The 25,386-nt window shown below is 43.5% G+C and overlaps 1 protein-coding gene across 1 annotated transcript in view; it reads right to left on the minus strand.

Annotated features, from left to right (window-relative positions):
• Positions 1 to 21,606: 21,606 nt before the first annotated feature.
• Positions 21,607 to 25,386, minus strand: part of map6a (microtubule-associated protein 6a) — a 44,825-nt gene continuing 41,045 nt past the window's right edge. Inside the window, exon 5 of the mRNA XM_056285517.1 lies at positions 21,607 to 21,757. Within this exon, the coding sequence (XP_056141492.1) occupies positions 21,607 to 21,757 (151 nt within the window). The remainder of the gene's footprint in view (positions 21,758 to 25,386) is intronic.

The raw sequence follows: 25,386 nt of genomic DNA on the forward strand, positions 1-25,386 counted from the left end.
AGTGTACCAAAAACAAATTCCACCGGCCTTGGTCATGTGGCTAATAAAATAATCTATCTATCTATCTATCTATCTATAAACTCTTTTACCAAAAATACCGGTATGCATACTATGCTTCTGAACTTGGTGTACTCTTATTTCAACATTCCATTGCCCATTACACATTTAATACACATAAACCATTACATCGTCAATTTAAACAACCCATTGTTCAGAATCAACGTTTTATATAAACTGGTGGTGAATGAAAACAGTGGTCACAGCAGTATTGATAATAGTGGTCAGAGATAATAAGAGTATGGAGCAGTGCAAGAAGAAAAGCAATATGCATTAAAGTGCAACAAAACACATATTTAACCTGCCTGTAATGCGTACTGTAAATGCTGTACAGCCTTGTAAGGCCAGGTTGCAACGTTTTGATTTCTCATATTAAGCTTAACCAGTGCAACCGGTTGTTTTCTTGCCCGGTGCGGGATTCGATACAGGGTGTACTGCACCACAAGGCGACATCACTAACCGCTTGGACCCGTTAGCTAGGGCAGTGTTTCTCAACCGGGGGTCCGCGGACCCCTAGTGGTCCGTGGTGTCATTGCAAGGGGTCCGTGAAAATAAAATATCTTTAAAAAAAAAGATCCTATGACATTTATAGAAATAGGATTATTTTACTCAAATGTGACTGAGACCTTTATCTACCTAAACTATAAAGGGTAACAGGACTTTTTTTCTCTAATTACATCTGTTTCACAAGTGTAATTTATTGTATTTTAATAAGAGATCTCGCTCCCGTTTGCATTGTTAAAAGTTACTGCATAAAAATTCTGTTGTTACATATATCTGAAAGTTACTGAATACATATTCTGTTTTGTTACATATATCTGAAAGTTACTGAATACATATTCTGTGTTGTTACATATATCTGAAAGTTACTGAATACATATTCTGTTTTGTTACATATATCTGAAAGTTACTGAATACATATTCTGTGTTGTTACATATATCTGAAAGTTACTGAATACATATTCTGTTTTGTTACATATATCTGAAAGTTACTGAATACATATTCTGTTTTGTTACACATATCTGAAAGTTACTGCATACATATTCTGTTTTGTTAACTATATCTGAAAGTTACTGAATGCATATTCTGTTTTGTTACATATATCTGAAAGTTACTGAATACATATTCTGTTTTGTTACACATATCTGAAAGTTACTGCATACATATTCTGTTTTGTTAACTATATCTGAAAGTTACTGAATGCATATTCTGTTTTGTTACATATATCTGAAAGTTACTGCATAAGAATTCTGTTTTGTTACACATATCTGAAAGTTACTGCATAAGAATTCTGTTTTGTTAACTATATCTAAGTTACAACTGAACGCTCTTATTTTTGCCCCAAAGAGTGAATAAATGCTATAATGCAATTTAAAATGCAGTTTCTACTATTTCTATCAAATTGCAACCCCCCCCCCCCAAGATCAGGTGGAGGGGTCCTCAGGGTAGATCAAAAATACGCAGGGGGTCCAGGACCCCAAAAAGGTTGAGAACCACTGAGCTAGGGTTTACACTAGCTAGCAACGTTACCCAACAGCTTGGTAACACATGATGAAGTTACCAAACTACCCAAAACACTCTGAAATGGAGCTAAATGCTATATAAAACATTGTATTCACAATAAGGTCAATGTGACCCGTTCCGTATTAACGTTATAACCTGTGGAACGTATTTACGTGTGACTATCACGACGTCTGTGCTAGCTAAAGCCGGCTAGCTTCCCGCTCACTGGCTAGCATCGACAGGAGTTAGCAAAAATACACTTACTTAATTAAATAAACACTTGTGCTCCAACCTCAGGTTTCCTCATAACGACATGTTTATCTTTTAAAATGGGTAAGTTGTGGTGACCCACATCTATATATCGAGAGACATTCACCTAAGAGGACGGTGTACCTTTAAGGGAAGAGGCGAGGGGTCAGATAATGCACTTCCGCTTCCGGTTCACAGTCAGTTCAGTGTCGTTTTCGAACGTATGACATGCAAAGTTGGAGCTAATAAACTACCTCGACTACGTCTACTCTCACGTCTCCTGTCTCGTTGTTTTCTAACTCCACAAAGTACACTTTGTTTGTGAGGGAATTTACAAACCTGTGAGTGACGACGGCTAGCGGAGGATTCGTCGTTGCGGCCTTTAAAAGTTGTGAGCGCCACCGATACGTCACCGCAGTCACGTGTCATCGGGCCGCTGCCGGTACCAAAGACATGGGGAGGGGGGGGGTTTCTTTGTTGTTAATAACTAATATGTACTTTACATATTGTGGGATGGGAATGACATGAATGCTGGCACATATAGGGAGCATACTTCCAATATTATATATATTATGCATATATCCTGTAGTGAATGTTTTTGTTTATGGGGGGGGGGGACTTGTCCCCCCCTGTCCTCCCCGGTTTCCCGACGCCCTTGGTCGGTATGTACTGTTACTCTGTTCGTCCGTTTGAGGTACTCTTGTCTGTGTACCATGAGTATCAGTATGTACTGTTACTATGTTAGTCCGTTAGAGGTACTGTTGTCTGTGTACCATGTGTATCAGTATGTACTGTAGTACTATGTTAGTACTGTTAGCGGTACTGTTGTCTGTGTACCATGAGTATCACTGTGGTACTATGTTAATCTGTTACAGGCACTGTTGTCTGTGTACCATGTGTATCAGTATGTACTGTGGTGCTATGTTAATCTGTTAGAGGTGCTGTTGTCTGTGTACCATGAGTATCAGAATGTACTGTGGTACTATGTTAGTCTGTTAGCGGTACTGTTGTCTGTGTACCATGAGTATCACTGTGATACTATGTTAGTCTGTTAGCGGTACTGTTGTCTGTGTACCATGAGTATCACTGTGGTACTATGTTAATCTGTTAGAGGCCGCTGTTGTCTGTGTACCATGTGTATCAGTATGTTCTGTGGTACTATGTTAGTCTGTTAGCAGTACTGTTGTCTGTGTACCATGAGTATCACTGTGGTACTATGTTAAGTCTATTAGAGGTGCTGTTGTCTGTGTACCATGTGTATCAGTATGTACTGTGGTACTATGTTAGACTGTTAGAGGTACTGTTGTCTGTGTACCATGTGTATCAATATGTACTGTGGTGCTATGTTAGTCTGTTAGCAGTACTGTTGTCTGTGTACCATGAGTATCACTGTGGTACTATGTTAAGTCTATTAGAGGTGCTGTTGTCTGTGTACCATGTGTATCAGTATGTACTGTGGTACTATGTTAGACTGTTAGAGGTACTGTTGTCTGTGTACCATGTGTATCAATATGTACTGTGGTGCTATGTTAGTACTGTTAGAGGTACTGTTGTCTGTGTACCATGTGTATCAATATGTACTGTGGTGCTATGTTAGTACTGTTAGAGGTACTGTTGTCTGTGTACCATGTGTATCAATATGTACTGTGGTGCTATGTTAGTACTGTTAGAGGTACTGTTGTCTGTGTACCATGTGTATCAGTATGTACTGTAGTACTGTTGGTCTGTTAGCGGTACTCTTTTCTGTGTGCTATGTGTATCATTAAATATAAAGGACATACATGTTTTCCTTGTTTTGTCATTAATGTGAATAATGTATTTTAGTAAAGTGAAAGTGAAACTTTATCAATTATCCATTTTTTCCTTTTCACAGAAAGTTGAATCAGTTCGTCTGGACATAACGCTTATTGAGAGAAATGATTCATCACTCGTCAATGTGACCTCTTCGGTCTCAACTCCCCACTCTGATTCAACTTTCTGGGATGTGCTTACCTGGATATTATGGAGCTGTAGTCGGGACTAGGAATTATTGAGCATACATAAAGACATTTATTTATTTATTTATTTTTCATATGGATAACTCTGAAGGGCAACTCTATCAATGGATTTTACTGCTGGAGCCATTCTTCCTGCTACTGGCCTCTCTCAGGGAACAACAAAAACAGGAGTCTGGCAGATGTAATGGTATAAGGTGGTGCAAATCTTTTCCTCCCAGGTATTCAGAGGACTGTCATGGGTTGTGTTATCTGGAGCCGTTATCGCAACACAGTCGTGATTGTACGGGTGCTGTCCCCTCCAGAAGGCTCGGTTGTGTTGGAGGTTTTGTCCATTAACCCACAGGTGCTTGCCCTCCTTCACCAGGTCTTCCAGCCCGATCCACACAGCCTGAAACGCCAGCTGCTGGTGCTCCTGGTAAAACTCAGTGATTAATTTGACAAGGAACATCTGTTCTTCCATGTTCATAATAACCACCAGGTCTCCTCCCAGGTCCATGCACTGCAGTCGTGCGGCCGGCCAGCTCTTGGTGTCCTGGGAGAGAAAGAAACATTCCCTGCTGTGCTCTATCCAGCCGGTCGGGCAGTGTCGACACTCCAGGCTGTCCAGGTCGCACCGGGAGAGGAGCTGCAGTTTGTCAGAAGACATGATAGCCCTCAGCTTTCTGATGTCCTCCATTCCCCTGTACTCCAGCTGCAGACAGTTTTGCAGGGACTGATTGAGGGACATTAGGCTGGTCTGTTGGACGGTGTTTTTCAACTCCCTTTTCTTTCTCAGCCACCTGACCTTTAGGGAAAAAGTTACGAAAACCACAGTGTTGGCCAGGAGAAGCACGGCCAAGATGACTGCGAAAACTTTCAATTTGAACAAAGGAGTCCAGCGAGGAGGCCCAGGATGCTCCCTCTGCTGCTGTGACACAGTGCTGCTCTCACCCTCGTCTTCCAAATGAATCTCCTCTAGCCTAACATCATCACATCCATCTGTAGATTGACGTCCCTGCTGCTGCGACACAGTGCTGCTCTCACCCTGGTCTTCCACAGTGAGGCTCTCACCCTGGTCTTCCACAGTGAGGCTCTCACCCTGGTCTTCTACAGTGCTGCTCTCACCCTGGTCTTCCACATTGCGGCTCTCACCCTGGTCTTCCAAAGCAATCTCCTCTAGCCTAACACCATCACATCCATCTGTAGATTGAAGTCCCTGCTGCTGTGACACAGTGCTGCTCTCACCCTGGTCTTCCACAGTGAGGCTCTCACCCTGGTCTTCCAAATTAATCTCCTCTAGCCTAACATCATCACATCCATCTTTAGATTGAAGTCCCTGCTGCTGCAACACAGTGCTGCTCTCACCCTGGTCTTCCACAGTGCTGCCCTCACCCTGGTCTTCCAAATTAATCTCCTCTAGCCTAACATCATCACATCCATCTGTAGATTGAAATCCCTGCTGCTGTGACACAGTGCTGCTCTCACCCTGGTCTTCCACAGTGAGGCTCTCACCCTGGTCTTCCAAATTAATCTCCTCTAGCCTAACATCATCACATCCATCTGTAGATTGACGTCCCTGCTGCTGTGACACAGTGCTGCTCTCACCCTGGTCTTCCACAGTGCTGCTCTCACCCTGGTCTTCCACTTTGCGGCTCTCACCCTGGTCTTCCAAATGAATCTCCTCTAGCCTAACACCATCACATCCATCTGTAGATTGAAGTCCCTGCTGCTGTGACACAGTGCTGCTCTCACCCTGGTCTTCCACAGTGCTGCTCTCACCCTGGTCTTCCACAATGCTGCTCTCATTCTGGTCTTCCACATGAATCTCCTCTAGCCTAACACCATCACATCCATCTGTAGATTGATGTCCCTGGTCTTCCATGGTGCGGCTCTCACCCTGGTCTTCCACAGTGCGGCTCTCACCCTGGTCTTCCAAATGAATCTCCTCTCGCCTAACACCATCACATCCATCTGTAGATTGAAGTCATGGATAAAACACAGATTGTAGTTTGATTTTATCACAATCCTTCCCAGTGGAAGACACACATGCTTTGTTACACATGTTATACATTTGCGTGAGTCCCGCTGCTTCGCAAGGCAAAACACACGGAGGAGGCAGTGGAGGAACAAACCCTCAAAAAGAGCCTTGGTTTTTGAGATACCCCTACCCGGAGTACAGCAAATGCTGACCTTGTTTTTTCATAACTTTAAGGTGTCCCCTTCATGAAATGGATGCTCAGCAGTGTTACTTTTACTGCAAACATCATGAAATTGATCCATGAAGTGATTCACCACATAGGAAAAAGAAGTACAAAAAAAAACGCCTACCCTAAAAGAGGGAGTTCCAAGTTAATCCTTTGTCATTTTCTAACTGATGCTTGTTTTTACATAGAACTTGCTCAAAAGGTCTACATGTAATGTCTCTACATCCCAGAGTAACCAGGATGCCAAAATGAAGTTCTATTTTGTATCAGGAGCCTTTTATACAAGACCTTATTATAGGCAGAAATAGCAAAAAGTATATTATTCTGATGATCATTCACTTGTAATCCTGGTCCTACTCTTCTATCAAGGATAGAACAAAACTTAACCTTGTTTTTCATATGTTTAACATGTACCCTTCATGAAATCAGTGGTCAGAAGTTTTACCTTTTCTGCAAAAGTCATGAGATTTATCCATGAAGTGATTCTCCACATTTGCAAAAAAAAGTGCATAAAAGTCCCAGACTTTCCTGAAAAGGGGAGTTTCAAGTTAACCCTGCATAATTTTCCACCCACTGGTTGGATTTACATAATATTTGTAGATATTGTCTACAGGTAGGCTAGCACCCCCAACACCCCAAAGTAACCAGAGGGTAAAATATTTGGATGTATAGTGCATCAGCAGCTTTTATAGGCGACTATAAATGGAATCTTCAAATGATACTCATATTTGTCATTCCTGCTGCTTTGAAGTGTACAAAAATATTGTTCTATAGGCAGCCTTCTATTAAACACTACTTTATGTATGAAATTCCAAATGAAAAATCGCCAATCTACTGCTTATTTTCAATTTTATTTTTATTCATTCACTTATGCAATATTTTCAGAATCAAAATCTGTCACAAGCATTAGAACAGTCCATGTATCTGCAGGAGCAATACTCTGTGCAGTGTAATCCCACAGACAGACATTGGCACTTTTTAGTTTGCCTGCGATCTTATCATTGCAATAGAGATGTGTGACATTTCTTACTGCTTTTGGTGCAGGTTTGAAAAAGACAGGCTGCAGTGATGTGTCATCTTTTAGTATCCAACCTTTTCCAACTGGACTCCACAGAAGGGGTTTGGGGACATGGCTGTAGCACCATATAGCAGTTTGGTACATTGCCCGTAGCACATGCTGCTCAAAAGCATCTTCGGTTGGAGGTAGATGCGAGACTGGCGTGTCTGTAGTCGAAGCAATGATGCAACGGAGCTCATCAAGACTGGTGCATGCCTTGCTCTTTGCCTTCTTTGTCTGGCCATAGAGATGGAGAGCATACCTCCGTGCAATAGGTAAAGCCTCTGGGAGAGATTCACTTTGGCCAAAGGTTCTCAGACCTTGAAGCTCATTTATGTTCTTCTCCAGTTTGTTTAGCGCTGTCGTTTTGCCTATTTTAAACAGGCTGCTTGCGGTATCACATCCAGTCAGCGCATGGCATGCTGGCAGACTCTCACACAGAGCTGTTCCCAATTTCTTTGAAATTTCAGATACTGGGATGAAACGTTGTCTATCACCATGACCAGCTTGCATGGATATGGAAGCTGTTCCAAGGAGTTGTCGACTGACATCGTAAATGAGTAACACGAGTACATCTGTATCATCACTTTTCACTATGATGGTTTGATATTTGTCAGAGAGGTGGATTGCATGCAGCACCATTCTGGAGTCAGCTTCCTCTTGCGTGCTGTATAGTTCAGGCAAACAGCGGACTCCTGTATGGTCAACAACCCTGACTTCCTCACCATTTTCAAATCCTCCTGCCAATACGCTGGAGTCTTGGTCTTTGAGTCTTGCCGGTGCTGCACTAATGACGTAGTTTGACACAAACAAGCAAAGGGCTTCTTTGTTACCATAGCTCTGTAAGTACTGTCTATAGTTTGGGATGTTTCCTGTACCTGTGATATGGTGTGTTTTTCTGTCTTTTACGTTTCCTCTTTTCTCTCTCTCAAGACACTTGATCGATTGTGGACTGTCATATCGGCCATAAACTACGGTTACACAGTTTACATTTTTACTTTGATTCAGTGAGCCATCTTGTGAGAGCGCCTTTTTTAGTGTGTATCCAACTACTCCACCTTGGCTCTTTGCTTCATGATTCACACTTTGCTCCAGTGCCTGGTCTGTGGAGACACAGTTGAAGTTTTTCCCTTCTGATTGATGGACAACAAACCCCCCTTCTCTCAGGAAAGCATATGCCTCTGGTCTCTCTTTTTCAAGGGCTCTCATTTCTGCCACATACAGGGGAAGGTACTTTGAGTAGTTTAACCGTCCGGCAGCTCTGAACCACGGTAAAGCATCACACATGCAGCTCAGATGCATTTCAAAATCAGCACTACGCTCTGCACGGAGAATTTTCAATAGAAGGTCTGCTCCTTCCAGGAATCTGAGCCAGTATGCAAATGTTGCAGATTGTTTTCTTCCTGTGTCAGTAAACTCTTCAATGACAGACTGGATGTCATTGATATGTTTCATCTCTAAATCCTCCACCAGATGTTTTGCTGATGCCTTGTTCTTTGCATTAAAGGCATGTTGAACATCTCTCAGGTGTTGCTCCATCTCGCTTGAGATCAGTGTTCGCTCCTGTTTTCTTAGCCATGATGCCATCGCCTTCCAGAAGAGGCGAAACAATGCCTCAAGAGTGAGTTTGATACTCCGAACTCCACGTGACAAGTGTTTTCCCTGGATCAGTTGTCGGGCAGTTCCTTCGGCGTACACGTCTGACTCAGTCAGCACAGAAAGGAGTCCACCATCTCCATACATTTTTCCAATACTGGCAATGTATGCCATTGTGATGTGCATGCCACCAAGTCTCACGGAGACCCTGCCCTCCAATGATTGTGGTTTGGCCCAAAGGATTTGTTGGGCTTTGCTGTATATGGCCAAATCTGCTGTCACAAAAATATGACTCTGCCTCACATTTGATGCAAACTCAACTAGGTTTAAAAGTGCCGTGTAAATGGTTGACAGATCTGTTGGAGGTGCTCTCAAGAAAGGCATGTACTTCACAGTTGTTACTTTACACGTTGGTGAACTGACAAATTCATTGAAAGCCAACCATGCCGGGATATTCTGCTGACCTTCCTTCATCATCCTGCTCATTTTCCAAGCTGTGTCTCGTTTTGCTGCCTGGGGATATTGTGAACCCTCCAGTGTAGCAATCTCAATGACGGGAGGCTCAGGTCATACTGAAGGTTTTTGATATCTGGGCTTGGGATATGACTGAAGAAATTTTTAATAAATCATTATAATGACATATTATGTAGGCCTAAGTATGTGAAATATTCATTAAAAGATTTGTAATTGTATGCATTTCTCTCTACTTACCTCTGAATGACATCGTCATTGACATCATAGGTGTCCAAGGCATTAAGGGATTTCTCGGGCACTCTTCGGATGCGGTCAGCGTCAGAGGAGTTGTAACCACATGTATAGACAACTGTTGCCATGGCATGAGTGGTGTGTTTTCCATCTAGAGTCTCCTCAAGTTGATCAAAGTTATATATAGCTGTGTGAATAGGTCCACGAGATGTAACTCCTGTCATCCCTCGTGGAATAGAACCTTGTGTATTTCGAGAGATCTGGTCTGCAGCAACAGACGTTAGGAACTGTCTCACTTCTCCATATGATACACAATGACCCAATCCATGCAACTCATTAATGAGAGTTTTGCTTCCAAACTCATGGTGTATAAGAATGGCCAGACCAAGTGTTATAGGGGTAGAGATGTTGCAGCTTTGTGCAATAATATTATGACAAATTGCAATTACTGGCAGGTTTTCTCTTTGTCCCTCTGTCTCTTCACGGGTCTGAGCAGCTTTGTATGATTTTTCATCCACACACCAATTTATGAAATCATATAAAGCACTGGGCACATAGTCACAGCAGTGTGAAAAAGAGAGGTCATCACTGCTTGCATAATACTGGCGGTCATAATGAACATCTTCTATAGCTTTCCTTATGATTCCTGATGCTCTGTGTAGGATTTGATAATCAGTCAGACTCTCATCCATGTGCAACACATCACTTGCGTTGGGGTCCTGTGTGTCATTTTCTTCCAGGGTAGAAGCTTCTTTCATAGCATCACATGTGAGCATACCAGGTCTGACAATCCAGAGTGCTTCACAAACACCAGTTTATCACCGTAATGGCTAGTCAGCCTCTCTTTCAACTTCCAGGATTTGTAAGTCCCTGGCTCGTCCACTGCATGCTCTTGGAGTTTCTTTTGATATGTTTCAGTGAGAGAATTTAGATGTGTCACAGTCATTCTTTTTGATAACACAGTGTTGTTTATTTCCTTTGTTAACTCAACAAATGCTTTGTCATGAGGAGTTGTCTTTGTGTCTGACAGATTCTTGCGTTTGGCTGCTTCAATATTTCTTGATCCAACATAGATTGCAAGACAGTTCCAATGATATTTTGCATCACTTGCAAAAAGATCTGGATGAGCAAGCATCCGTAGATGAACTTCTTCATCCTGTCTTGCTGAAGCTGCATTTAAGACTTTGTCCCGAGTAGTCCTCCCTGTCCCTGTACAAATGGCAGTCAGGTGTTCAGGTCTTTTGCTGTTCTTTCCACAAATAAAACAGTCTCGCTGGATACTAAAGCAACTTGTGTCCTTTCGACTCACTTTAGCCTGTGATGCTGCAGATGGTAATGGTCTTTTACTTGCTTTTTGCTCTCCTGCAACAGAAGCTGTATACAATCTTCTGCGTGTAGTATGGAATGAAACTTTAAGCCTGCCCGCAAGTATCTATTCCTTGTGGGGGGAGAGTCTCTGAAGGACATTGTCATCTTTTAGTTGAGCAGCATTTAAAATGGTTTTGAGACCATCTATAGTTGGATTTTTTATAAATGGACTGCTCTTCTTCCTAGATTCAAGTGGCTGATCACATATTATGCAATTGGTCAATAGGTCTGTTTCCTCCTTTTCACTTGCCATTGTTTAACTGTAAAAAAGTAATAATAAAAATGAGAACTGGAGAAAGTCACCATCTACCTGATCTGCAATTAGATTCATTACCAAATTAATAGCTCCGCCCCCAACAATAGCCCAGAGGGGACAAACACACCCCTCTGGCTACATACTCACCTTGAAGGAGCAGATTCATGATGTACTGGAAGGCTCATCTGCATTATCCCCTGACCTGCTGCTGCTGTCAGTGTGAACTCAAAAAATACCTTGAGCCCAACTGTTGACAGTTGGCTGTTGACAGTTGACAGATTGATACATTCACATAAATTCCCGTGCTCTGCTATTTGTCAGTTTGCCTTCACACTTTAAAATTCCCAAGTCCTCACACTTTTACTGCCTCAAAAGACCAAAGGCAAGGTACATGTTCAGAACAGTACTTTCTGGCATTTTCTTAATTTGAGCCCAGACTATATCTGTTTCATTTAAAAATGAAATGAAACTGCTGTTAAACTTTATTTTAATAGCTAGCTAGTATTCTGCTTTATGCACTGGATGCATACTTTCCTGGACCTTGTGGTGAATCAATTTATTGAACCATTTTTTCTATTAAAACTTAAAAGGTTTGATCATTCATTTCATGAAGGGGGCAAGTCAAAGTTCTGAAAAAACCAAGGTCAGGTTTTCTCACCATAACAGAGAGAAGTGAATACTCATCAGAAAAATACACTGTGCAAGTTTGACGTTTGAAAAAAGCATCAGGTTGAAAATAATAGGATGAACTTGAAACCACCTCTTTAAGGGTAGGCGTTTTTGCTCTTTTTTGTTTACGTGGTGGATCACTTCGTGGAGACATTTCATGACTTTTTCAGTAAAAGTAAAGCTGCTGACCATCCATTTCATGAAGGGTGCATCTTAAACATGTGAAAAAACAAGGTGAGGTTTTGTTCTATCCCTGATAGAAGAGTAGGACGAGGATTACAAGTGAATAATCCTTAGAAATTGCTATTTCCGCCTATAATAAAATCTTATATAAAAGGCTTCTGATTTACTATAGAACAAAGTGTAACCGTTTATTTACTTGCCCGGTGCGGGATTCGATACGAGGTACACTGCACCACAAGGCGACATCACTAAGCGCTCGGCTAAAGGGTCAGATTTGTTAGCTAGGGGCTAACGTGTCTTATTAGTAGTTTACACCAGTGTTTCTCAACCGGGGGTCCGCGGACCCCTAGTGGCCCGTTGTGTAATTGCAAGGGGTCCGTGAAAATAAAATATCTTTAAAAAAAAGATCCTATGACATTTATAGAAATAGGATTATTTTACTCAAATGTGACTGAGACCTTTATCTACCTAAACTATAAAGGGTAACAGGACTTTTTTCTCTAATTACATCTGTTTCACAAGTGTAATTTATTGTATTTTAATAAGCGATCTCGCTCCCGTTTGCATCGTTAAAAGTTACTGCATAAAAATTCTGTTGTTACATATATCTGAAAGTTACTGAATACATATTCTGTTTTGTTACATATATCTGAAAGTTACTGAATACATATTCTGTTTTGTTACATATATCTGAAAGTTACTGAATACATATTCTGTTTTGTTACATATATCTGAAAGTTACTGAATACATATTCTGTGTTGTTACATATATCTGAAAGTTACTGCATAAGAATTCTGTTTTGTTAACTATATCTAAGTTACAACTGAAAGCTCTTATTTTTGCCCCAAAGAGTGAATAAATGCTATGATGCAATTTAAAATGCAGTTTCTACTGTTTCTATCAAATTGCAACCCCCCCTCCCCCAAGATCAGGTGGAGGGGTCCTCAGGGTAGATCAAAAATACGCAGGGGGTCCAGGACCCCAAAAAGGTTGAGAGCCACTGGTTTACACAAGTATTGGCATCTTGGTTACTTTGCGATGTAGAGACACCACCTGTAGACCTTCTGAGCAAGTTCTATGTAAAAACAAGCATCAGGTAGAAAATGACAAAGGGTTAACTTGGAAGTCCCTCTTTTAGGGTAGGCGGTTTTTTTGTACTCTTTTCCCAATGTGGCGAATCACTTCATGGATCAATTTCACGATGTTTGCAGTAAAAGTAAACCTGCTGACCATCCATTTCATGAAGGGGACACCTTAAAGTTATGAAAAAACAAGGCCAGCATTTGTTGTACCCCGGGTTAGGGGTACCTCCAACTTTTGGGGGTGGGGGGGTTTGTTCCTCCACTAAGGGGAAGGAAGTACCCTCGTTTCAAGGTGTCGTTACCTTCGTGGTCCATATCTCCGTGTCCGTCCAGAGCAGAGGTTTCTTCGCGGATCCCGAGAAAGCCGCTCCGCCCCGTTTCCCGTCTGCGTGTCTTGCTTTCGACGCGTTTAACGCCAAGCTAACACCAAGCTAACAAAAAACCAAGCTAATTCAGTTGCGATGACGACATTCGGGGGAAAAAAACTCCCGCCTGCCGCCCGGTGACTTCTGGGATTGGCTCCCGCCTCCGGCTGCCCCGCGACCCCGGGTAAAGGTAAGCGGTTTGGAGGACGACTTAATGATTTTACAACGGTCACGGAAAAATAAAACTCACCGCAAAATGTCAGTGATGTGCGTTTGGCTCAGATAATGAAGCTGATTTATGCCGTTTTAAATGTGGTCAGTCACCGAGAGCGACTTTATTTAAAGTACGAGTTAGATTTTAACGTCTCAGACGAACTAAGTCAACTTTCTTCTTCTTCTGCTCCTTCTTCTTCTTCTCCTCCTTCTTCTTCTTCGTCTTCTTTCTTCTTCTTCTTCCGATCATAACGTTATTATTTGACTATTAGCATTATTAACATTATTTATAATAATATAATTAATAACGATGTTCCAAAATACCGTTATTATTATTACTACGGCTATTATTTGACTATTAACATTATTAATATTATTTATGATAATATAATTAATAACGATGTTCATAAATACCGTTATTATGGTATTTATTATTATCATTGCTACTACTACTAATAATAACAATAATAAGAGTAGAAGATAGACCTTTATGATGGTAAATCATGGTGATCATGTTTTTTTTTATTAAAAATAATCTATTCTTGAAATAAGATATTCATCTTGTAATAAACAATCTTCCCTCAAAATAATGAGTTAATTTTCTTATTTTGAGATCTTTTCTCATGCTAATGAAATAGCATTGAAGACATTTTATTTTGGGTGAAAGGAATCTGCTTCCGTAATACTCCTCTTACTCATGATGAGTCAAAACTCTCTAATAACAGCTACGCTATTGTTCTGTCTGTTATTCAAGGGTCCATTCGAAAGAAAACAAGATTTTCCAGCTATCTGGTACATGGTGTTGGGGCGCATTAGAAAGCCACTGGATTTTGTCACTGTAGGTTACAATGAAATGTGTTCTCTGCCTTTAACCCATCCTATTGTATAGGAGCAGTGGGCACTTGCAGTGCCCGGGGATCAACTCTTAGGAGGGTTAATATGCAAGCCGCTATCACGCCTATGCTTTTAATACACACATTGGTACACTTGGCTTGACCCTATCAGTGTCACACTTTAGTTTTCTTTATACAGGCAAAGAGATCTTTAAACAAGAAACTTGATTTGAGATCATCTTTATTTTTTCAAGTACATTGAAAGAAGTTCTGCCATCATGAAACAAGCATTTCTGGGTCCAGACCTTTGAATCCACCCACTCCACTGAGTTGACTTATTCTTCTGGTCTGGTCTGGTTCTGGTCAACATGACATGAGTACCACGTGGGGGGTGACTAACTATTAGCCGATCGGCACCACAGGCAGGACTAACGCTGTTGTCAAGAGTTGGACGACATATCTTCGAACACCCGACAAAGTAGTTTGTTCTTACTTCACTCTTGAAAGCCTGACAAAACCAGTATGGTGGCATGGCTACGCATCAGTGTCGACTTGAAGAATTTAGATTGAGGCGGAAACGTTGGTATCTAGTGACTGGTTAGGGAAGATCGAAACCCCCTCACCCACAGAAATCGGCTAGAGTGGAGGCAATGTCAGACTGAAGGTGGAAATGGAGTGTACCGAGTTGACAGTTCTGTCTGACACAGGCAAGAAACAAACAATAATACCTGCCAGTGGGGTAAGAGAACTTTAATGAGCATTATGAGACTCAAAACAAGATAAGATCCCTATGATCATGCATTCTATTTTCATTCCAACACCACGACTCCCCAGGTACACACACAAGGGTCCTGTATGTGGACTTCAGCTCAGCATTCATTGTCCCAGATATCCTCCTCTCCAAACTCACCCGGCTCACTGTACCGGCCCCCATCTGCCAGTGGATTAAAAACTTCCTGACAGACAGAAGGCAGCATGTGAGGCTGGGGAAAATCACATCCAGCACCCAGACAATCAGCACTGGCGCCCCCCAGGGATTTTTGCTCTCCCCTCTACACAAATGACTGCACCTCAGGTGACCCGTCTGTTAAAATCCTGAAGTTTGCAGACAACACAACCATCATCAACCATTGGCCTTATCCGGGAAGGTGATGAGTCGGCATGCAGATGGGCAGTTGATCAGCTGGCCCTCTGGTGCGGCCATAACCTGGGGCTGAACACGTTCAGGACTGTGGAGATGACAGTGGACTTCAGGAGGAGTCCCCCAACACTGTCCCCCCCCTCACCATACTCAACAGCACGGTGTCTGTGGCGAAAACCTACAGGTTTCTGGGTTCAATAATCTCCCAGGACCTAAGACGGGCATCCAACATAGACACAATCATCAAAAAGGCCCAGCAGAGGATGTACTTTCTCCGCCAGCTCAAGAAGTTCAACCTGCCTCAGGAACTGCTGATTCAGTTCTACTGTCCTCTGCACATCCATCACTGTCTGGTTTGGATCAGCCACCAAACAGGACAAGGACAGACTACAATGGACAGTTAGGTCTGCAGAGAAAATCATGAGTGTCATCCTGCCCTCCATTCAGGACTTATACACCTCCAGACTCAGGAAACGGCCAGGCAACATCACTGCAGACCCATCACACCCTGGTCACAACCTGTTCCAACTCCTCCCCTCTGGTAGGCGCTACAGAGCACTGTACCCCAAAACAACCAGATATAAAAACAGCTTCTTTCCACAGGCTGTCATTCATATGAACACTTAACACTATCATATAAATTCAACCACATTGTATATACTGTACTGTACATTGTACATATGCTGGTATGCTCTGTCATGTCCCTCTACCTCAGGCATGTACATAAGTAACCTGCTAACATCTATTTCAGCATCTCTGATATATTCTCTGCACCATTGTACTTTATTGCCTCTTATTTCACCCGTAGAAGTCGATCCTTGTGTGCATAGCTGAAGATTGTTGTGTTGTAGTGTTGTTAGTCTATGTTAAGTACACTGAGAGATCCACGAAACCGGAGTCAAATTCCACATATGTGCAGACCTACATGGCCACTAAACATGATTCTGATTCCATTCCAGTTACTCCATCACTTCACACCGATTCAGTCCAGAAATATCCAAATTGTCTGAATGTCTAAAATTTAGCAACGCATACATATGTATATATATATCCCACGATATTATCTGGGTTGCTTCTTCTTCTTCTAGGCCCAGCTCAACTCAATGCGGCCCCTTCGGGCACTGCGAATATTTACCTCGCTGCCAAAACCCAAGAGAATCGATGCTGCTTTCACGTTTTGAGCAAAGTGCTCTTTGAGCTTTTAATAATTTGTGAGCTCTCGATTAAGATGGCCGACTCACGGGTAAAAAAAGACAGACGTGGTGATACCCCCTCCCCTCACACACACACACACACACACACAATCCTTGTGCATGTCTTTTTTTATCAACAAAAGTGTGCACCTGAAGAGTCCAGAGGCTGAAATTAACACCATCTTCTATTCATACGCAGCAAAGGAGGGTAGCAGCCACAAACGGATGAGAGCTTCTGCAGAAATCTCACCCAACCGAAGGAAACGTATTTAAAGGTCTTTATGCATGCTCAATAATCCAGGTTCCTGTTGATGAAGCAGCGGAGGTAGTCCATATGACATTGCAGGACGACCCCACCCTTAGCAACAGGACCACACTTAACACTGACCCGGTGTGTCTGCTCCTGAAGCTGTGTCTTCAGTCCACGTACTTCACATACAGGGGGCAGCACTATAGGCAGAGGTATGGGTATGCTATGGGTTCCCCAGTTTCACCTGTAGTGGCCAACTTGTATATGGAAGAAGTGGAAAAGAGGGCTCTGACGTCCTATCCGGGGACACCACCTAGCCATTGGTTCGGATTTGTGGACGACACCTGGGTCAGAATTAAATCTCAGGACGTAGCACATTTCACCGACCACATTAACTCTGTGGACACCACATCAAGTTCACCAGGGAGGATGTGAACCATGACAGGTTGGCCTCCTTACACTGTGACACTGCAGTTGGTGATGGGGGACATTTGATTGCTGATGTTTACCATAAACCAACACATACTGATCAGTACTACAGGTTTGACTCTCATCACCCACTGGAGCACAAACTAGGAGTCATCAGGACACTGGACCACCGAGCTGACAACGTCCCCACCGACCCAGCGGCCGGGCAAGGGGAGAAAGCCCACATTAAACAGGCCCTGGTTAAGTTTGGTTATCCTAACTGGGCGTTTGTCAAATCCAGGAAGACGCCCAAACAGTGCACCAGCCGATCAAAGAGAGAAGGACAACAGCTGCCTAAGAACAGCCGAGAAGCGTATTTTCCAAACACCGCGTCTCAGTTGCTTTCAAACCCCAAAACACGCTGCACCAGAAGTCGGGCCACCCCAAGGATCGGGTCCCCCGGCACAAACAGAGCATTGCAGTGTAGCTGTTAAGTGCCAGGAGGATTGCAGTGACTTGTACATCGGGGAAACCAAACAGACGATGGCCAAGAGGATGGCACAACACAGGAGCGCTAACACGTCAGGCCAGGACTCCTAAGTCTACACCATCTACAGACCAGGACTCCGCAGTCTACACCATCTACAGACCAGGACTCCGCAGTCTACACCATCTACAGACCAGGACTCCGCAGTCTACACCATCGACAGACCAGGACTCCGCAGTCTACACCATCTGGCCACTCTTCCAAGGATGAGGACATAAAGCAAGTAGGCCTACATGCTTGCAGCTATACTAAATGTTCCTTTGCAAGTCATAGTCAGTCCTTTCTTTGAGGCATGCACAAGTGCCCCCCACCCGGCAAAAGAAGTGAGCTCCTCTGAAAGCCATGGTATAGTTCACACACTTGCAACACTGGTTTCTGTCTAGTATGTCCAATGTCGCCTTGTGCAGCTTTTATTACTTTATTGTATCTGGTGATGAGATGTGGTACCTGCGATGGCCTGGCGGCCTGTCCAGGGTGTCTCCCCCCTGCCACCCAATGACTGCTGGGATAGGCTCCAGCATCCCCGCAAGCCTGAGAGCAGGATAAACAGAGAGGATAATGGGTGGATGGATGTGCACATCCTGGACAGGGAGGAATGCTGGTTTGAACGAGGAGTCGAAGAGGCAATCTATGTGACGAGGGAACGACCATCCCTGAACCGGGGGGAGGGGGGGTAGGTGTGTGGAAAGACAAACGAACGTCCATGAATAGATGTCCACACTCTGATAAATGACTGTCACTCGAGTCTAAGTCGAGGCCGGTTTAGGGTCAGTGTGAGCCCCCTGCACATGTACTAAGGCTGGTTTAGAGTCCTTGGTGCATGCTGACTATCCTCTAGCGCGTGGGTGCGTGTGTATGCAGCATTACACAAGGTCGAGAACACAGTACCACATCTCATGAATTCTTCAGAACTTGAAAACAAGTTCAGAACTGTTCTTGTGTTCACAGACCGGTTTACATTCCCTCTTAAGGTCCAATACTAAACCCAAGTGTACCCTGTGTGTGTGTGTGTGTGTGCTGGTTTTCTGGAACCCTACCGATCTTATGAATATGGTAGAGAAATAAGAGAGGGAAGACAATGGCTAATATATGTGACAAGGAGGAAAGTGCTTTTCTTAAAAACAAGGGTAAAATTCATACCCTTTCCTCTTCAATTTCTCTCCCCCTCTCCCTCTCTCTCACATGACACATCCATCCATCCATTATCCGAACTGCTTATCCTGCTCTCAGGGTCGTGGGGATGCTGGAGCCTATCCCAGCAGTCATTGGGTGGTAGGTGGGGAGACACCCTGGACAGACCGCCAGGCCATCACACAGGGCCGACAAACACACACACACTTGCTTGCTGGTTGTCCATCGTGTCCGACGATGACCATCTTCTCCTATTTGTGAGTCCTTTGGTGGCTGAATGGTCCGATCCTGGATGCACAGTTGCAGTTGCAGACCGGGCATGCAAAAGTGGTGCTGGGGTGGGGGCTAGCTTTGGGAGCATGCCTCTTCGCACGCTTTGCTACACGGTGTTGTGTGCACTGGTTTTCCATATACTTCACTCCCTCTGAGATGTGAGAGCGCCAGGTGTTGCGGCAGGAGGCAAGTTCCTCCAAAGAAGAGGGGCTGATCTGGCATCTTTTCAGTGTGTGGTCTTCATTTGGTCTTTGAACCGCTTCTTCTGCCCACCAGCAGTGCATTGACCAAGGTGTAGTTGGCTGTAGAGGACTTCACGTGGGAGGCATGCAAATGACATGGCCAAGCTACCTGAGTTGATGGTGGTTTAGGGTAGACTCCCCGCTGCAGCTGCCTGCCCACTCCAACACCTCTGTTTGTGGGACTCTGTCCTCCCAAGTACTGCCGAGGATCCTCTGGAGACATTTCACATGAAAGACCTCCAGGCTTCTGAGATGGCGGCTGTCGATAGTCCACGCCTCACATCCATAGAGTAGTGTGGAGATGCACACTGCTCTGTAAACAAGCACTTTGGTGTGGACACTGAGGTCGCTGTTCTGGAAAACCTTTCTCCTTAGACAACCAAAAGATGTTGAGGTTTGTTTGAGGCGCTGCTGAATCTCATCATCCATTGTGCAGGTGTCAGGTAGTATGCTTCCCAGATATTTTCAGTTCCTCATACTTGGTTTTCATGTTCTACAGAGTTCTTACCACTTGTGTGGATTTCTATGAGGGCCTATCTGAAGCTGTGCTCACCAGATTCAGAAGGGAGATTTCACAGTCAGTTTAGACTCTAACTTTACATCCACAGTGACATTTCACATCTAAAATCCAAAGACCAATGTCATATAACACAATTGCTGTTTTCCTCTACACATTTTCAGTAAGTTCTCCAGTCTGTAGTTGCCAGTGTCCTATTCTTTGCCATGGTTTGTTGGGGGGGCACCAACGCGAGAGATGCCAACAAATTGAACAAGCTGGTGAAGAAGGCTAGCTCAGTAGTGAGGGTTGACCTGGATGCGGTTGCGGCGGGGAGGATGAGGAGGAAGATGGCCGCCATCTTGATGAATTCCTCTCATCCCCTCCATGGCGAGATAGTGGGGAGGAGGAGCACATTCAGTCACAGACTCATTGCCCCCTGACAAACCACGAAATGCCTCGGCCAGTCTTTTGTAGCAACAGCCATCAGGCCCCACAACAAGGCCCACCCCCTGCCCCAACCTCGCCCCCCCCCTTCCTACCCCCCCTCCTCCGCCTCCCGCACAAGGACTGACTCCTTGACCCCTGCACAAGGACTGACTAGGACTGACTCTTTGACCTCCGTAGACCGCCACTGAGCATTCTGACTTATGATTAGGCTGACTTGACCTAGTGACCCATCTGACCCTACCGTAGCTTGCATATTGCACATGGTGTACTGTTTTACAGTGTACAAGTTGCTACTGTTCACATATGTGTATATGCTATATATATATATATATATGTGTGTGTATGTATGTATGCAGAATATATGTGTAGATGCTGATCTCATATCTATGATGTTGTTTAGTATTAGTATTGTTAGTATTAATGTTAGGTTTAGTACTGTTCTGATCCCGAGGTGACTGACCTCTACTATCTATCTATCTATCTATCTATCTATCTATCTATCTATCTATCTATCTATCTATCTATCTATCTATCTATCTATCTATCTATCTATCTCTGTTGATGTCTTTTTTTGCCCTCTTTGCTGCTAACTACACCTGAATTTCCCTTCGGGGATGAATAAAGGTTATCTTCTCTTATCTTAAATACTTTGGAAATCCGCTATCGGTTATGTGCTGAACCATGTTCATACTTTCACATCAGGCGGTAAATAACAATACAACTATACGCTGAAAAAGACACTACAGTTTGGCAGCAAGTAAGTTATACTCCTATTTATTTACACTGGAACTGGACAATGTACAGTCTAGTCTCTTAACCACTATATATAAGCACTTTATGGTGTGGCATTTCTAACTTTATTGACAGAAAAGTGTTTTTTTTTCTCTTAAAACAAGAGCGTGAAACTCGAAATTAATATAGCACCTTTGCAGTAATGCCTTGGCTCAAAAAACAGCTATGACTTCTGGGCTGGAAGCTGTCTCATACATGCTTACATCCAACAGAGCGAGTGTTTCCTCTTGAGTTCTGGGCAAATGGCGCTCTCAGTGGGATTTGACGTTTTGTTTTGTTTTTCTCTAATATGACTTGGTTGCAAATGATAGTTTTGTACAACACAGAGCATCAGTCCCTGCACCTGGGGTCCCACACTGGCTGATCTAATCTGTCGGCTTTACGTCTACGGCAAAGCGCACGACTCCCCCGCCGCTCTTCCGAGGTTCGGGTCGGTCCACCAGAGGTTCTCGTTCTCCTCCAGCAGCACCCGGGGAATGATGATTACTGGGTCGGAGAACCTCGTCCTTAGCATCTCTAGGAGGCAGCACATAGTTAAGACACCAGAGGGAAAAAAAGAGACAGAGACAGGGAGAGAGAGAGAGAGAGAGAGAGAGAGAGAGAGAGAGAGAAAGAGGAAGAAAGAGAGACACACATGATGAGGTATTTCTCAAAAGCAAACGTCACAAGGCTGAGTTGTTCTGAGAAACCCTGTAGCCGCTCATTTCTGAGGAGAACATCTGATTTCTGTGTCTAGGGGGCGCATGCTTGAGCCACAGGAAAACGTTATATGTCAAGTGGTTCCACGCAACTCGGTTAAGTAACTTCTGCAGTTTGATTTATTACAGCGCCAGCCTGGCCAAAACCGTGTTTTCAAGTGCCCTAGTATTTCTAACAGAGGATCTGTTCATTCCAAGTTACCCAAAATGTTAGATCTGCTGTGACAGAAGCCATCTGAGCAACTGTCCTCCTGCTTTGTCAATACAATCAAAGCGTCTCAGAAAACCAACCTGCTTCTGGCAATAAATGACATCATCTAATACTCTGATTTGACTGGAAAATCAATGACCAGACTATCAGCTGGTCTGTTTTTGAATAGCTGCCTACCAACATCCCGCAGGTTTGCAAACTAGCTGTCAATGAAGAGTCTTATGAAGTCAGGGTCACTTCCCCTCAACCTCCTGAGGATTGGCTGTGTTCGGGGGGGGGGGGGCTGAAACAGTTACCAAGTGGCAACCACCGGTGCTGAAATGTTGCAACAGTATGTCTGCGGACTGCAAGACAGGGGTGCAACATACAAGACACCCCCCCAAAGGACAAGAAATGCCCCAAAATAACAAGGAACACGCTCTTGCCAGTTCAAGAAACGCCACCCCAGTTCAAGGAACACCCACTTGCCAGATCAAGAACCCCCCCCCTGCGCCAATGTTAAAGTTGGCGGTTAAGATTAGGGCAAGTGATGGGAGTCCTGCTACAAGTTACACCCCTACACGTTCTGCCCATGTCCTGCGGTCCGCAGGCAGACCCTTCTCAAACTTTGATGTCGATGCGGAAGTGCCTCAATTGGCAGTTCCACTATGGCCATGGCCATACTTGAACTTCTGGTTCAGTCGAAATCAATTTTTCTGCAAGAAATTGGGGTCTCAGTTGGTATTCCAAATCTGACACAGTGTGAGGGTGGTTATTCTGAAAATTATTGTTCTGTTAAGAAAATATCTTGGACCCAATTTAACAATATATATTGTTAAATTGTTAGATGGTCTAAAGCACATGACGCAAGTGCATTTAGGGCCTGTCCAAATCCACTCTTGCAAGTTAAACGGCACATCTGGGCGCAAAGTAAGGCGCATGGTTCAGAGGGGTTGTTCTTAGTTAGGTGTGTTTTGGGCGTAACATGACACGAGCCATTGACTTTAGGCCATGTTTTTGTTGGTCAGTGGCATAATCACTTTCCGCTGCCTCAAGAGAGCAACGCGGCAATAATGCGCCTGACCAGACCTCATTTTAAGACCAACATGCCCATGGGCGCACAGATGGGCACAAGTACATTTGCTATTTAAACAATGTGGGCGCTGGGCAGGAAAATGACAACTGTGTCAGCCTGAAACTAGCAGGTTAGGGGTGTGTCTGCCTTGATTGGCAGGTCTGTCAATCTGTCTACCACCCAGGTTCCACCCAGCACCACCCACACTCCACCCCGTTGTCCAAATTGGGATTTTCTGGCGCTGATAACCGACAAGATGGCGGTGAGCGTAAAACCAAAGGCTTCAAAATACGCCTTCAGAAACCAGTGGGTGGTGTCACAGGCACTACGTCCATCTTTTTTACACTGCCTGTGGTCCAAATAAATCAAATGACACTTCTAACCTTTGTACTCCACAACAAAACTTGTCTGACTGAATTGGACTCACTGGACTGGGTCTTCAATATGGGCTCAAGGAATCAGCATTGACTTAACACAGTTGTGTGGAACCACAAATGAGTACAGTAAATCTTGTGTTGTAACATTTTAAATGGAATAATGATGCTTACGAAGATAAAATACTGTCTTCTGACAACAGTGAAAGTCAAGGTGTAAGTTTTGGATGCATTGTTGTGGACATATGTGGCTGTCAGCCCTAGGTTCAATTCAATATAGGTTGTTGGTTTAAATCCTATCATTGCAATGAGATGAGGAAGAAGACAGTAAAACAATGAGGGTCTCAGGGTGTTCTGCGAGACAGACAAGCAAGACACTCTAATCCAGTTCTACAATCTGGTCTGAATGACATTTAAATGTTAATGAATTAGCTCCGCGGATCAGAGTGGAGATTACCAGCATGCTCTCGCAAATCCTCCTGAACCTTTTTTCTCTTTCCAAAGCGGAGCCATCGTTCTCATTTCATTCATACTTACCCCAATCACTCATCCCATATCCAAACTAACACTGAGTTGATAAGCTCGACACAGCACCAAGTCTAAGACCAACACTTTAACGCTCAGATTGCAGGTCCCACAGTAAATATACAGGATGCTCTAGAATGAGAAATGGATCATTTTCAGAAGAAAACAAAGTATGGAGGGGTTTCTTGTGTGATGTCCTTTGCTCGCATGCATAACAAGCTGAAATATGACCTGACGTTTTAGTTTCACGTCTCATGATGATGTATGTTATATCACATAGAGTAATACAAATACACTGCCTTACAGATAGAGAGACATTAGTGGAGGTCATCTCTGGGTGAGTTACTCAAAAGTCTAATTTTTGCTGCTGAGCACTTTGGCAAGCCTTGGCCTGTTTCTTTTAACACCAGAACAACCGGGGGTTTCACTCCTACCTAAAACGACCACGGGCGGTCGAAATGACCGCCGGTTTTTAAACCCTATATTCTGTCAAGGTGAACACCTAATTGAGATATTAACGCAGTGCATATGTTAGTATGTCTGTTAGGGATAGACTGACACCAAAATTAACATTTTAACAACTGCAATACTACTTTTAAACAATTTAAACCTCAGAGAGACACGGTCGAACTTGAATAGCAAAATTGAAAAAGGGGAAATATTACCTGAAAAACAAAACAGAAAACACATGTTGCTAATCTAACAAACGTAACAAGGCCTATAAAACGTGAAATGTAAAAAAAGAAAGAAAAGAACTGAAAATAAATATTGAAACGATTCCAAACCACTTAAAAACTACTTGAACAGTGTTTCTCAACCCTGTCCTCAAGGACCCCCTATCCTGCATATTTTCTTTGCAACCCTGCATAGGTACCTGTTTGTAGTTATTCAACCAATCAGCAATGAATTTTGTCAGACGTTGCACACCTTGCATAATTAAGTGCTGCGAGATGATTGGTCAAGTAAGTACAAGCAGGGCTACCTATGCAGGGTAACAATGAAAATCTGCAGGATAGGGGGTCCTTGAGGACTGGGTTGAGAAACACTGTACTAGAACGACCGTGGGCGGTCAAAATGGCCACCACGGTGTTTAAACTCTATATTCTGCCATGATAAATACCCAAATGAGATATTAACGCATTAAACATGTTAGTATGTCTGCTAAGAAACTAGCTGACACCAAAATTAACATTTTAACAACTTTAATACTGTTTTTCAAACAATTTGAAATGGCGGCTGTCCAACACCTGTAAACACGGCGTCTGTAACCAGACACGTTGGAC

This window comes from Lampris incognitus, chromosome 8, assembly GCF_029633865.1.
Source record: "Lampris incognitus isolate fLamInc1 chromosome 8, fLamInc1.hap2, whole genome shotgun sequence".
NCBI classification, from domain to species: domain Eukaryota; kingdom Metazoa; phylum Chordata; class Actinopteri; order Lampriformes; family Lampridae; genus Lampris; species Lampris incognitus.